This window comes from Rhynchophorus ferrugineus, unplaced genomic scaffold, assembly GCF_030347505.1.
Source record: "Rhynchophorus ferrugineus isolate W39M unplaced genomic scaffold, kcgeb_rfMv2 rfM9, whole genome shotgun sequence".
NCBI lineage: Eukaryota > Metazoa > Arthropoda > Insecta > Coleoptera > Curculionidae > Rhynchophorus > Rhynchophorus ferrugineus.
Window position 1 is genome coordinate 9,483,236 of NW_027472588.1, and position 15,906 is coordinate 9,499,141.

The 15,906-nt window shown below is 33.9% G+C and overlaps 1 protein-coding gene across 2 annotated transcripts; it reads left to right on the forward strand.

The window, feature by feature from the left end:
* The first annotated feature begins 355 nt into the window (after nt 1-355).
* On the forward strand, nt 356-15,871 carry LOC143201883 (tubulin glycylase 3A). Of its 2 annotated transcripts, XM_076413057.1 has the most exons (13): nt 356-747; nt 3,350-3,517; nt 4,789-4,982; nt 5,040-5,224; nt 5,294-5,432; nt 7,570-7,783; nt 7,896-7,986; nt 8,042-8,243; nt 10,633-10,855; nt 12,336-12,499; nt 12,554-12,731; nt 14,992-15,110; nt 15,167-15,342. In XM_076413057.1, exons 1-13 carry the CDS (start codon nt 447-449, stop codon nt 15,197-15,199), a joined length of 2,211 nt encoding a protein of 736 aa, XP_076269172.1. In that variant the 5' UTR covers nt 356-446; the 3' UTR covers nt 15,200-15,342. The 2 variants fall into 2 exon arrangements, with proteins under 2 accessions (XP_076269172.1, XP_076269171.1); XM_076413056.1 differs by having other exon boundaries at nt 14,992-15,871.
* Nucleotides 15,872-15,906: the final 35 nt, after the last annotated feature.

The window sequence follows — 15,906 nt, forward strand, 5'->3', positions numbered from 1 at the left end:
AAACCACCTGAACTGGTATAGTGTAAACTTTAACTCAAGTAGTATAATGTTACGTTAGTTTGAGGAATACATAATGATGTATTTATATGGTACTCGCCTTTCTTATGTATTTATGCAAGTACAACAGAACAACAGTAATAAATTAATATTATACTAGGAATATCTATATAAAATTTATTCAATAAAGAAGTATGATCAAATTATCCCATATATAACCGTTTGATTGTTGACAGTTCCCTGTTTAATATTGGAGCCAAATTTTTGTACATTTTGAAAATACTTCTTATCCCTAGATAATTACTCATTCAATTTATTTGGTGACATGTCATTTAGACATTAATTTTTACAGGTACCATTGTTGTCTATAAAAAATGACTGACACCACATCAAACAAACATCAACAGAGAGTGTTTCCTTCCTGAGGTCATGCATTTGTCCGTACCAATATGAGCGAGGTTCAAGTTCAACAATCGCAACGCAAAAAGAGAGAAAACTTCCACAACGGGACACCCGACGCTTCGACGTTCGAAAAGGTCAGCAGGCTATTGTCCAGTGCCCCGTCGTCGCCCAAGCCGCAGCAAACCGTCACAGCGGATATCCGGGAAACGGTCGAGAAATGTACAAGAAGATCGAAGACTTGCATAGAAGGAAACAAACACAAATGTACCATAACAAGCGACAGGTTGGCGCAACTTCGTAAAACCGTCGAAAACGCCATTAAGGAACACAAAATATTCAGTATAAAAGGCCAGTAAAACATCATAACATAGTTTATTTTTTATAAGGAGCACAACAGTGTTCATATAAAGAATAGAGTATAAATCACTATTATTTAACATCTTCAGTATGATTCATGACTCACATTGATATACAGGTATTGGATATATATATATATATATATATATATATATATATATACAATGTCATAGTTTATTATGAATAAAGAGCCCAAGAGTGTTCATATAAAGAACAAAGTATAAATCAATAATATTTAACATAATATTCAGTATCATAATTCGCATTCAAATACAGGGAGTGGATATTACAATATAGATAACATCACACATTATTATGAATAAAGAGCATATTAGTGTTCATATAAAGAACAAAATATAAATCGCTAATGTTTAACATAATGTTGAGTATCATGATTTACATTCAAATACGAGTAGTGGATAGGTACATAATATACACCACACCTCAGTTTATTATAAATAAAGAGCACAACAGTATTCATAATAAGAACAAAGTATAAATCAGTAACATAAAATAATGTTTAGTATCAGACTCGCATTTATATACAGGGAATGGACTTATACAATAATACACACAATATTTATTTATTAATAAAGTATTGAGTCACCATTTGCATTTAAAACTGCAACAATTCTTTGCGGAATGGATTCGTAGAATGTTTGAATAGTTTCCAACGGAATCTTAGACCCATCTTCTTCACCAAACCAAATTGTCCGCCAATTGCTTCAGTGTTGGATAGAGATAGAAATTTACTCTTGACTTGCTGCTATAAAACTTCCCCTAACGGTTCCACTACATTGATATCTGACGATTGTGCTATCCAGGGAAGATACCAGAAGATATTTCTAGTTATGTGGCAGAGTTTAGTAGCAATACGTTACTCACAGTAAGAACTTCGTCATTCAGGATGTCGAGATTCATTCGCAGTAATTCGGCCAGTAATGCAAATGAGCTCAATACAACCTGCTCAGTACCACGATATTGGCACTCAAATCATAACGGAACTTCCCTCGTATTCAGCTGTAGCAAGAAGAAGAAGTAGCAAGCAAGAAGTCGAGATCTTAGGCTTCTTTTGAAGAAAACTATGCAAGCTGTGATTTATCGGACAATACCACATTATTACAATCATCAATTGTCCTGGTTTTATGATCGTTGCACCTCTTAGAAGCTTAGCTTATCAACTTTGGGTTTGGGCCATTATTTCTTTTCGCCGATAATATTTTATCATATTTTGTGTATGTGTTTTGTGTATGCTATATAACATATTATTTTGTCTATCCCCTATATGTAACTATATAATATTCATATAGATTGCGTTAGATATGTTTATATAAAAATATGATGTATTTTTCGAGTTATCATCAATCACTAACCACTATTTTATTTCCCTTTTCTGAGTGATCTGATTCGGATTTGAAATGGCGACTTTAACCTTCCGCAGTCGCATAACCAACTACCAAGTGTATATGTTCTTGTATTGGTGTCGATGTACAGGGTTACCCAGGTGTACCAGGTGTACCGAAAAGTAATTACCGGTTTTTCCAACTGATATCGTTAAGTTTAAGTATGCAATGTTATGATTTGACACATGTGTTATTTTATTCTACAGACAAATCAAAAAACCTTCAAAGCTATATATATTTTGCGAAAGTTACACCGTTGTAAATTTATAAATCTTTGAAAATGTTAAGTTTCGTCCCTAATAATATGAAAATTCAATAGTGGTGATTTCGATGTGCGAGACAACGTACATGTACGTTCCGGTAGACAGAAAAAAAAATTGAAGATACGAATCATCTGGATCCAACCCGAATTCAAAAACAAGTTGAAAAAATCATGATTATCTCCTGGCGAAGCCTGCCAATCGACTCCGAACCGAAAGCCAAGTCGTTTTGGTCTCAAGAGAATGCTCTGTGTTTGGTGGGTGGTGTGGTGTAGTACGAACTATTGGAATCTTGAGAAACAGTTAATAGTGATCGCTAACGACAATAAATGAAAAATTTAACCCATGTGTTGATCAAAAATCATCCAGAATGGCCCCGAAGATATGGTAAAGTGATTTAACAGCACGACAACGCGCCCGTCTCTTAAAGCAAAACCGTTCAAGGAAGCGTTGAAAGCATATTGATAGGACATATTACCGCACCCGTCGTATTCCCCAGATCTTGCCCCGTGTGTCTTCCAACTTTTCGCACCAATGGGACACGCACTTGCAGAGCAGCACTTTACTCAAGTTTTACTCAAAGGACAAACAGTTTTTTGAGATGGCATCCATAAAATACCTGAAAGACGAGTAAAATGTACAGAATCAAATGGTCAATATTTTGAGTAAATAAAATTTTCCCACTTTTTGAAAATCATATAGTTTTTTTCGAAAAAAAAACGGTAATGACTTTCCGGTTCACTTGAGTCACGACTTTTTTGTAAAAACCATACTTTTTGTCACCTCTCAAAAATGTCTACAGAAGGAATCTCTCTCTTTTGTTGCTCGGTAACTCGGTAAGTGAAAATTAAACCTGTGGACCTGTTAGATCAACTCGTATGGGATTATCCTATCCTGTTTGAATACGGCAAATATTCGTTTCCTCTTTAGGAGCATGGCCAGTAATTCGCAGGGAACTGATGAAACGAAACTGGATCGAAAAACTGGAACAAGGCAATAAACAGAGAGTCAACAGCTCGGACGACGTAACCAGCAATCTGCCCGCCAAGCAAGACTGGGAATCTCCCGCAACTTACGTGGAAAAATGCGAAAGAACTGGTAAAGTATCTAAAATAAACACATTTTCTTTTATAATAAAAAAAACAATCAATAACTAATGTTACATACTATACATGAATCACCTTTGTTACTAAGTTAATATTTATTGTGGTCGTCCTACATATTTAGTGAAAACGGTATCAATACATGACTTTTTCAATCAATAATCAAATGAATTGATATATAGTTTGCGACAAATTGTGCTTTATCATTCGCCAATGATATCTACATCGTAGTTTATTGTTAAAAAGGTGGTTTATTATCGTGTCATAATAAATTGATAACGCATAAATACGTAATTTATTAATTGTGTAGTGTTTGTTGATATTGGAAAAGAAAGAAAACAGATTTAGATTACATTAGTTAAATTAAATATAATCCATCCATATATAACCATCGGGAATCAATGTAAAATAAACTAAAATTATAGTATAAACTAAATATATATTTAGTGAATATTTTAGAAAATCTACTCTATATTATATATAAAAAGCAATTTTCACAATTATATTAATATTTCAAAAAGGTCTACATCAAGTAATTTATTACATCTAACTTCATACATTGAGAAGAACTCACTGCTGATAAAAAGAAATTATAGAAATGCTAGAGAACAAAACAATAAAATGCAGGAATGTTTAAATAAAGAAACTAAATATCTAAATAAACCAAGAAAATTATAAGAATCAAGCAGTGATTGGGAATTAAAAATTAACATTAAATAGATTAAGGTGGAAATTAAAAGGATTGGCGAAGGGAAGCGAAGGAAAGGGGAAGGAAAGGAATGAAAATGGTATTACAGTAACATCAGAACGGAAACAGAATGTACAGTAAATAGAACAAAAGCGCAAAGGAGCACTTATATAGAAAATTACGAAACTTTTGTTTTCAAACACAATGTATTAAACAATAGAATAAAGAATTAATGGATAATGGCCATAAATAATCAATAATAAAGAAGAAATTTAGAAATATGAAAAATAGAATCTTAAAATAAATAATATACAAACCAGATTGATAAAATACCAATGGGGTATCGTAGTGGTGTAAATTGTGCCAAAAAATAAAATTAAAAACTGGGTAAAGGATCTAGGAAACTTTGATGTTTCTTGAAATACATTTAAATGATAAAAATATTCTATTACCCATTGAAAAATGTATTTTCATAATAAATTACCCCAAAATTATGAATATTAACAATATTTAGCACTGTTTTGATGAAATACAAATGAAAAGTTACGTTCAGACGATATATCTTTCATTTTGTTTAGTGATGTCTCGAATGTTATCGGCATTTGACGTGGACTTTTACTGGTCGATGCGGAAAGACCCGGTGGACCTCCAGCATCGAGGAAACTGCTACAAGCTCATCAACCGCTTCAGCAGGTCGCTGTTCGCATCAAAAGAAGGCCTGGCCTTGTTACTGCAGCAATCCTATTGGTATTCAGAAGAAAATATTTCAAATGTAAATTATTTCGATCGTAACTGAGTTTAATTGCGATTAATTATAATTAATTTTCAGGTGAATTTCCCCAGATGTTACGTTTTAGGTTTTCCGGATCATTACAACATGTTTGTGGATGATTTTCGTCAGACCGCCTGCATGGGTTTGCTCAAATGGTTTACCAGTCAGTACGAGGAGAAACTGGAAGTGTCCTCTATCGAGGGCACGATTCCACATACCGCCTTACAGTTTTCCCTGGATAGGTAAAATATATATTAATTAAATGACATGTGAGATTATGAATATGACTTAAGAATGTTGTGATCCCCAAGATGCACAGAGTACATAGCAGCGCAAAAGCACGTAGACATCGACAAGGACTTCCCCAGGGTCTGGGACCACGAATGGGAACAGTTTTTGGGATATTATTATGGGATACTCCACCGAAAGGAACTTTTTTTCGATTTGAAAGTAAATATCTTAGTTATTGCACGTAGTTCGTCACACTTGGTAATAGTGAGAACTATAATTAACACAACTGGGATTAATTAATTTCAAAACAGGTCATATTGACACATCATTCAACTGATCCGATGATTCCTGATTTCACAATATGAAAATACATGAGGATAGGATATTTTTGTGTCTGATGTATTTTACTTCTGCAAGGTCACAAGAGTCTAGTGATAGGAACGCCTAGCAAGAGCAGTAAAAATTTGATTTAGCCACGTTGCCAGTTCTTTTAAATTATATGTATATTTCAAGAATGCAACATATATATAGAATATATTTTCTTGGATACAAAAATTAACGTAAAATATCCTTTTAAAATGACGTAAAAATTTTGAGTTTTATTTGATATCATCTTCTATAATAAATTAAAAATAAAACAAAGATTTTTCTATATATATAAATATATATATATATATATATATATGTATATATATATATATATATATATATATACATAAGGAGATATTAATTAGCAATTTTGAAATTCCATAAACAGCTGGTCGACAGTAAACAAATCTACATGTGCCACAATAGATTCATATGTATCTGAAATTTTATTTTCACGGGTACAATTTTATCCGAAATACAATGAATTAATAGGATTCTGCAAACTTAAAATAAATAATAGATTAACAGGTTAATTGAAAAGTCCCCGCCTGACACATAGATGGCGCTACTAGAATTAAATCCAAATGTTTTTAGTTAATCCTCACCCTCTAAAGATTCGTGTATAAATTTGACAACTGTCAGATTATTAGTTTGTGAGTCATAGCATCACGTGTTGATAAAATACATTTTATATACATTTTTGAAGAGAAAAAATACAGTTGAAGCAAAAACTTGGCTCGATGCCGAGTTTCCGGACACTGCACTAGGAAAATCAACCATCAAGGATTGGTATGCTAAGTTTAGACGTGGTAAAATGAGCACCGAAGACGGTGAAAGCAGTGGACGCCCAAAAGAGGTTGTTACCGACGAAAACATTTAAAAAAAACACAAACTGATTTTGAATGACCGTAAATTGAAACTGAACAATATAGCAGACATACTAAAGATATCAACTGAAGGTGTACATCATATCATTCACGAATATTTGGGTATGAGAAAGCTCTGTGGAAAGTGGTTGCCGCACGAACTCACTTTTGACCAAAAACAACGACGAGTTGATGATTCGGAGCAGTGCTTGAAGATGATCAAGCATAATAAACCCGAGTTTTTTCGTCGATATATAACAGTGGATGAAACATAGCTACATCATTTCACTACAAAGTCCAATCGACAATCATCCGAGTGGACTGCACACGGTGAACCCGCTCCAAAGCGTGGGAAAACGCCGCCGACTGTTGGCTTGTTAGGCTATACTTACCTGGATGAAATTTCCTGCATAAATGGCTCATCCATTTTTTCTTACACACAAACACAAAAACAAATTAGCAATATAATAACATAACTATATATAAAAAACAAGTAATACAACTTCCTAAAACTGCTTAAAAATGAAAAATTTATTAATAATCTCGGGTAATATAACAGTCTATGTATAATAAATAAACTCAGGGTAACTTAAAATACAGAAACTAAAATTTATACATAATAGCTTATATCCGATATAAATAAGTGCTTCCCCTCTATAATAAAAATGGTGGAATTTTGATGGTAGGATTCCTTTGATTGCTTGTAAATGGCAACGTCGCAAGATGAAGCTAAAATTGCCGAACTTTATCGAATGCAATCTGGCCGTCACACAGAGTAATCCATAACCAACCTATTGTTCTACTTCAATATTATTTTCCCAAAGAAATAAGCAAAATACGAAATTCTTTTTCATCCCTTACTTTCTAAAGACACAAAGCCAATTTTGTGAAATCGCTGTAACTAATAGTTCAAATAAAATTAAATGCTTATATATGTCATTTGACGGTGTATACTAATCAGAAATGACATCTGAGGTCTGTCAAAAGTGGTGCCACCTAAGTGTCAGAACGAACATTCAATGAATGATGTGTTAGTATAATCTAAGTTCTTGAATCTAAAACAACCCATTTAAATAAAATCTTTTTCAATATGATATGATCTAAAAGTGACACATTTCAAGGATAAATTATTAGCGAAGTATGCAGAAGCCAAAGCATGCCTGAAGGATATCTATAAATACTGGCCTCAGTACGATATAGACGGAATGAGAAACATTTGGATCATAAAGCCTGGAAATAAATGTAGAGGCCGCGGAATCCAATTAGTGAAGAGCATAGCTGACGTGGACAAGATCATGGGGTTGAAGATGAAGTACGTTGTCCAGAAATATATTGGTAAGGGCATATCACCAAACAAAACGAAACCAAACAATCGCGTCACGCATTACATATCGGTATTTAAGGGATAAGGCAGGAAACTTATTAAAAAAGTAATAGTTGCTTTTAGAAAAACCCTTGGTGATTTACCAAACCAAATTCGACATCAGGCAGTGGTTCATGGTCACCAACGTCCAACCTCTCACTATCTGGATGTATCGGTAAACTGATCAAGCATTTTAACCGAAAATATCCCGAATCCTGATACTTTTTCAGTGATAGCTATCTGAGGTTCAGCAGTCAGCTGTTTAGTTTGGAAAACTTCCATGAATCACTGCATCTGACCAATCACGCTGTTCAATGCAAGTACACCAACGGCCAGCAGAGGGACAAAGCACTACCCGATGACAATATGTGGGACTGTCACACTTTCAAGGCTTATCTAAAGCAAATAGGATGTATGGATAAATGGAATAAGGTAAGGATAATCGATAAACACTGCATAGTTAGCATAGATTTAATTTATTTCATAATCTTCTGATATTTATTATTTACATTAAAAATAAACCAATAAATATTTTATTATGTTGATAAAGTCTTAAATTAAATTTAGCAAAAAGATCTATCTCTCTGTTCAAATTCAAATCAGCAATTTCAAAAATATAAAACAACAAGAGAGGTCCAAAGAAAATAAACGATAAAGGCATGTTTTTTTTTAAATGGTCATAAGAGATAAGTCACTCAGAGTGCGATGAATAACATTATAATGCAGTTCTGACACCACTTCATGAAATTAGTACATTATCACAAAACTGACGCATTAAAATAAACAAAAACCAATTATAATGATGAAGCAAACAACACTCAAGTGTTCATGTGATAAAAAATGTGTTCTTGTCAAGTTCCTATAATATCTGGGCGTGATCTAAGCGCCAAGCTGATATATAATGCCACATACCGGTTAATAAAATGACATGCCAATAAATATTGAGGACTATCCGAATGGTATATCCGAATGGAATGGAAATATTCGGAATATGGTATCTAGATGGTAGGTTAAATTTAGAATATCATGTGAAACAGAAAGCAGAGCAGATAAGACTCAAAATGAAGTAAATCTACTGGTTAGTCGGAAGATACTCTAAATTTAACCTAAAATCAAAGAAATTGCTTTATCAGTCAATTATAAAGACAATTTGAACTAATGGGTGCAAGTATAAGGTTGCACTAAAACATCAAACCAACTAGAGATTCAACGTTGCCAAAACAAAGTTCTGCGATTATTTACCAATGCTTATCGTTACGTAACCAACGAAGTGCAGCACAATGACCTCGAAATCAAATTGATCCAGGATTTTGCCTTAAAACATGAAAAAAGGTCATTACATCACAGCAACATGGAAGCAGTACAGCTACTGGACAACGCTCAGAAAATAAGAATATCGATGCGAAGCAAACCATACAAATTTGTATAGTGTACAAGTGTTACTCTTAGTTTTAGCTTAAGTAGTTCAGTTTTATTTTAGTCGGAACTACAGAAAATGTTACCAAAACAACACTACTAAAATCTACATTACAGCCAGAATGTTTAGAGTTAAACAAGAAGAAAGTTACGCTACAATAAAAGAAGCTAAAGCAGGTCTACTACAAGGAAGTGTACTGGGGCCAATGCTTTATCTGCTCTACACTTGTGATATACCACAAATGGAGAATATTACGATGGCTACATTTGCTGATATTACAGCAATTATAACTGTCGGAGACAATAGTGAAGAAGCCACAAAAATTACAATAGACAGGTGAAAATATAAATAATTACACAAGCTTGTAAAATAAAAATAAACGATAGTAAATCTGTGCATGTGCAGTTCACCTATAAACAGACCGTACAAGCACCAATAACATTAAATAATACTATCATTCCATATAGCACAAACGCTAAATATCTCGGAATGAATCTTAATGCAAAACTTCGCTGGCAGGAACATATAAAGAAGAAAAGAAAAGACCTGGAATTGAAATATAGGAAAATGTATTGGCTAATTGGAAGAAAATCACAATTATCAGTACATAATACGTGCAAATACTGAAACATACGTGGACATACGGAGTTCGATTATGGAGATGTTCTGCAAAGAGTAACATAAACAAAATACAGATTTTCCAGAACAAAGTCCTGAGAAGTATTGTGGGTGCACCCAAATACTACAGGACTGATTACCTAGATCGAGATCTTCAGATGCCCACAGTCAGTCAAGAAATCAAGAGAATTGCAAGGGGGCATGAGGAAAGACTCCATTCTCATGACATTATTGAAGTATTGCAGCTTTTAGATGCCACCAGAGCAGAACACGGACTGAAAATAATCAAACCATCTGATGTTGTGCAGTGTTGTGTGGCGAGGTGCAGTAACATTATTTCACCAGAGACTGAGATAGGGCTGATGGCTCCTCTTAATTATGTACCTAGATTTAAGTTATCATAAAGACAAATTGTAGGTTAGACGGAAACGACTAGTAACAATGTAATAATTAAATAATATAAAAAAAATATTTTGAGAAATACCTACTGATGTATTAGTCCCGCACTCGCCTTACTTATCTAATACAATTTAATTTGTAAATTAATATTGTTCTAAACATATTTAATATAATATGTAATTAATTTTAAAAAATAAATTAATTTATCAATGAATATATTGTTAAAAATAAATTCAGAACGACAAGTTTAAAACCTTAGATAGATACTTATCTTAGACAGGCTTTTACTAAATAGCAGCTAGACTGTGACCATAAAAAACGGTTCAGTATTTAATAGACTGTGAACAAACACGCTTGCTAATCTTAACTGTTCAAATACCTCTCTAGGTCATATATCCTGGAATGAAACAAAATATCATTTGCGCTATGCTAGCCAGTCAAGACACGATGGATCGCAGACCAAACACTTACGAGATTTACGGCGCGGACTTTGTCCTGGGTGAAGATTTCACGCCGTGGTTATTGGAGATAAACTGCAGCCCAGACATGTCATTTTCGACGTCTGTAACAAGTCGCTTATGCCCACAATGCATGGAAGATGTGATAAAAGGTACCATTTATCTGAAAGCTGTTATAAAATAAAAAAGAATTTTAATTATTGTTTATTATTGTTCATAATGACAAAATATGCTCATTATCAATCAGTTCAGGACTTATTATTTACCTATATTAATATGTAAAAAGTCACTGACAAAATAAACTGCCTTCGAATATCTTAACATTACCAATAACGGTATCCATTTTCCTTTTTCTGAATAACTCCCATTGCTATTCAACGTTTACCTATAGTATCTATTGCAGTGGAATAGTGAACAATTAATTGATGACAGTTAGAGGCAGCAGTAATGTGTTTAAAGTTACTGCGAGGGAAATTCAAAAAATCACTGAAAAAAATAACTGATACGCTGATTATAGCGATCCTCCAACTTTTCGATACCATTTCTGTAGTACGATTTGTCCTTTGCTTCAAAATAGGCCTCAGTTTCGGCGATCACCTCTTCATTCAACGAAAATTTCTTCCCAGCGAGCATTCTTTTGAGATCTGAGAACAGGAAATAGTCGCAATCCCAATTCATGGATTTTTGCCATCGTTTTCACTGACTTGTGACACGGTGCATTGTTTTAGTGAAGCAGTACTTTCTTTATCTTCAAATACGGCAGTTTTTCGGCGATTTCGTCCTTCAAACGGTCCAATAAGGCTATGTAATAGTCGCTGTTGATGGTCCTTCCTTTTTGAAAATAGTCACATATCGACGCAAAAACTCGGGTTTATTGCGCTTGATCATCTTCAAACACTGCTCCAAATCATCAACTCGTCATTGTTTTTGATCAAAAGTCAGCTCGCGCGGCAACCACTTTCCACAGAGCTTTCTCATACACAAATGTTCATGAATGATATGATGTACACGTTCAGTTGATATCTTTAGAGTGAACCCCTTTTGGACGTCCACTGCGTTCACCGTCTTCGGTGCTCACTTCACCACGTCTAAACTTAGCATACCAATCCTTGATGGTTGATTTTCGTGGGGCAGTGTCCGCAAACTCGACATCAAGCCAAGTTTTTGCTTCAACTGTATTTTTTCCCCATTAAAAAGCAATATTTTATCAACACGCGAAATTCATTTTTATCCATTTTTTTCACAATAACAAAATTTGCTTCACTCAAAATGCTATAATTCACAAACTAATGATCCGACAGCTGTCAAATTTATACACGCACCTTTTGAGAGTTAGAGCTAAGTAAAAAACATATGGATTTAATTCTAGTAGCGCCATCTATGTGTCAGGCCGGAGACTTTTTACTTGACCTGTTATGTTAGACTTTGAATAGACTATACGTACTAACTTTTAAATTCTTTTGTATTTTGCACACGTTAAAATCGACAGAACTTATTCAAGCGATAACTAGCTTCAAAGAAATGGAAATAATAAATTTTGAGATTTTTGTTTTAAATTTTATTTTTATAAAGTGGAAGAAAATAAAAAGGCGGGTTTTTAAATTTGCCTCAAACTTCGTTATCGTGTTTTAGTCGTTATTGACAAGAAAAGGGACTCCAGTTCCGACACGGGACTCTTCGACATGATTTACAAACAGAACTGCCCGAAAACGCCACCCTATCTCGGAATGAATCTCTCCGTCAGGGGCAGAAAGTTGTTTAGGAACAAACTGAAATCGTCCAAGCCAGAAGGAAAGGTACTCGACTCCGAAAACTGTAGCTTTTTGGGGTATTAAATCTCTACGTTTCAGGATCAGAGTTCAAGAAACGCGAATCTCAACATGGCCCAGGTCCATAAGCCTAGTAATCTGTATAGAACCGATGTGTTATCCGATACAACGGTTTCGAAGATACTGCCGAAAATATTGTCATCTGATATGTACAAGGGTCCGGTCATTGAAGACCTGATGGAGGAAATACATAAATCCAGTAAGTATACTATTTTATTCTGTTATACACATGAATTCAGATTTTCAATCAATCATCTGATAGTGTTAAATATAGCAGAAGAATTCATAGAAGTTCTCGTAATGGGATTGTCATAATCAGCATGAACTTTTTGTACTTATATTATTATTTATATCTTAGGTTAGATATATTTAGTCTAGTCTTAATTTACAAATGAATATATTACTGTTATGCTATGGCACTGGAAATAATTGATATATAGTGCATATGAAGTGCAAATTCGTGTAGTTTGATTCGTTTAAATCTTCTGATTTCCTGCGTGTTTAGTAGCTGTATGGTTTCCACCTTTCTGTGATTCAGTAACTAATCAATTTGATTTCGAGGTCATCGAGCAGTTCTTCGTTGGATTCACAGTTGATAATCATTGGTAATTAATCAAAGAGCTTTATTTTTAGCATCGTTTTATTACTAGTTAGTTTGTAAACGTAATGTAAATCCTTTCATTCGACTATGAACTTGACAATCTAAAACTATGATTTAATCAATCAGCAACGGCGTTAATAATCCTCTTACAATAACTGCCTTTACTATATTTTTCCATTTTCTCGAATTTCTTTCAAATGAATGATATTTGGGTGAATACCTAGATCAACAATGACAATCAAAGTACAAGGCGATCAGGTTACTTCAAATTTCTTTCTAATAGATTAGACTCTTAAACTACCTCAAATAAAGATATATATCCAGTAAAGAAACAATAAAGAATAACGTTATAATTTCTTTTTAATTTACAGTAGATGGTATTGCTATAGTCTATACAAAGTTATTTTGTACATACGTCATCTAAATTTGTGACGTCAAATCATCGCAATGTTGCCGCATCAACTCTGAGTTTTAGTTCAGTTTCGCTTTGACATATAACAAAATTCTAATCTAAACAAAATAATTGAACAAAAATGTTATCAAATATAATTTATTTTTACATCATAGTACACCTAAAAACTATTTAATAATATAGTCACAATAGTTTATAGGTTAGAGTTATAACCAAGAGTTATAACCATAGAATATAAGTCAGACAGCATTGTGTCTCTTTTTAACTAGAATAAATTCAATAATTCAATAATTGAATTGTTGAACGAGCTGTGTGTGCTGTGGTCCCATCTTACTGAAACATGTGGTTTCCCTAGTCATTGCTCTTTCATTTCAGGCACAAGAAAATTACCAATCATGTCTTGGTATCGTTCAGCAGTAACACTAACTGCAACACCTTGATTATTCTCAAAAAAAATGGGGACTAATGATGTTTCCAGCATGAGTACCACCACCATACAGTTGTGTTTAGTTAATGCAATATCGTTTCATGAATTAATTGAGGATTCTGTGTTCCCCAAAACCGACTGTTCGCTCATTATCAATTTAGACGAAAGATCTTCAATTTTACCAGACCGTACTCAGCTCGTTGATCAGGATCTCAGGATCAGTGTGTAACTGGGAACCACGTCTCCGAATTAATGTTTCTGGAAACTCTGCAACACTATCGCGCACCAGAGTCACATTTTCAGCGTTACGATACGTCCGTTGTCTTCCAGAACGAGGCCTGTCTGCTGTCGTACCATACTGTCGAAAATTCTCATGTAAATGATAAATTATGATTTTGTGAGGCACTGGGCGATTAGGATATTTTTGACGCAATTTCCGCTGTGTGGAAATAATGGAACGATTATTTTAAATAAATTTTGTCAGTATTTCTGCTCGTTCATGTGGAGTATATTTATCCATAATAAAATTTGGACGTCTACACTACACACTGACTAAAGCGAAACTGTGCTAAACGTCACATAACCAAGATGGCGCGCAATCAAAATGGTAGCGGGAATTTTACCACGCCTGTTACTTTTACATTTTTTGGAGTCATTATCTTAATAAAGTACTGAACTTTTTTGATTTTATATTAATTGTAAAATTTAGTCCAGCTAATAAGTGACACGACATTTATGGACTGTTAGCCGGTACGAAGTTCGCCGAGTCAATTGGTAGAATATATAAAAATGTAATATTAAAATTAACTACCAAAAACGTATTTAATATTAAAAGTTTAATATTTTCTGGTACGTAATTTTAATAGTTTATTAAAAATATCGCTATTTTTTCAGTCGATATATCACTTTTGTTGTTTTTCAATATTTTTTTTAAATATCGATATCTTTCGCCGATATATCGATATTTTTCTTCAAACTCCAGCGATATCTTTAATTGGGTGTTCGATTTAATTTTTCAGTACACGAGAACGACAGCGGCATAAGGTTCGCCCAGCCGGTGGTACCGACGAACGACAAAACCCCGAACTCGGACGGCCCCAAGAAGAAGTCGTCGGCGACCGCTGGACGAGCAGACAGGGTACCGAAAAACCACCAAATCAAACACAAAGTTAACACTAAATCTTCTCTGTATAGAAAACTAAGCGCAAACGAAAAAATAAAAACTAGATGTTCCAGTCATACCGCCGTAAGCACACTAAACCGTAACCAGCGATATTTCGGTCTCTTTGAAGAACTCGCAGCCAAACCCGCAGAGAACGCGACACGTGACGTGTGGGAAAAAGGTACCACCAGCATCCTGAGCAGCGAAAAGGTCTTCAACAAAACCAGCAGTAAATTCAATTCGTTGGATGTCAATAAAAATCTAGTTAAAACCATGCCTTGTCTAAATTTACACACGTTTGATCTGAATAAACTATTACCAGAGATAAATGGAAACTGTACTAACGGCGCGTAAAACAAATGAAAGCAATACCAGGTTTATTAACAGAATAACATTCTATCAAGGATGCCTTTAGACTAACTTGGTGTAACTTAAAATGTTTGTTAAACACTCTATATAATTTGTAAACACAAATTTCTTTAGTATCACTTAAATAACAATATATTAATTCAATAATCTAGTTAACTATGCTCGTAAAAAAACAATGTTTAAATAAGTAAGACATATAAATATATTAACCTCAAAGAAATGTCACTGTCAAATCAAAAAAATATTGAGAAATTCATCATCAAATTATTACCACAGTTTTAATTGTTAAATCAGGGAGGTAAAAATATAATTAACAAAAATGTATGTTACCATATACGTATTATTACTTCTATACTTATATATTATACTGAATACCACTGCCAGATTCACCGTTGTAACTCTA

Bases quoted from the DNA above. Each gene is read 5' to 3' on its own strand.
- LOC143201883 (XM_076413056.1), top strand. From the start codon at position 447: ATGAGCGAGGTTCAAGTTCAACAATCGCAACGCAAAAAGAGAGAAAAC. The intron at 3,518-4,788 runs GTAAAGTATCTA...CATTTTGTTTAG, and splicing joins GGAAAAATGCGAAAGAACTG to TGATGTCTCGAATGTTATCG. The intron at 5,225-5,293 runs GTAAAATATATA...GTGATCCCCAAG, and splicing joins TTACAGTTTTCCCTGGATAG to ATGCACAGAGTACATAGCAG.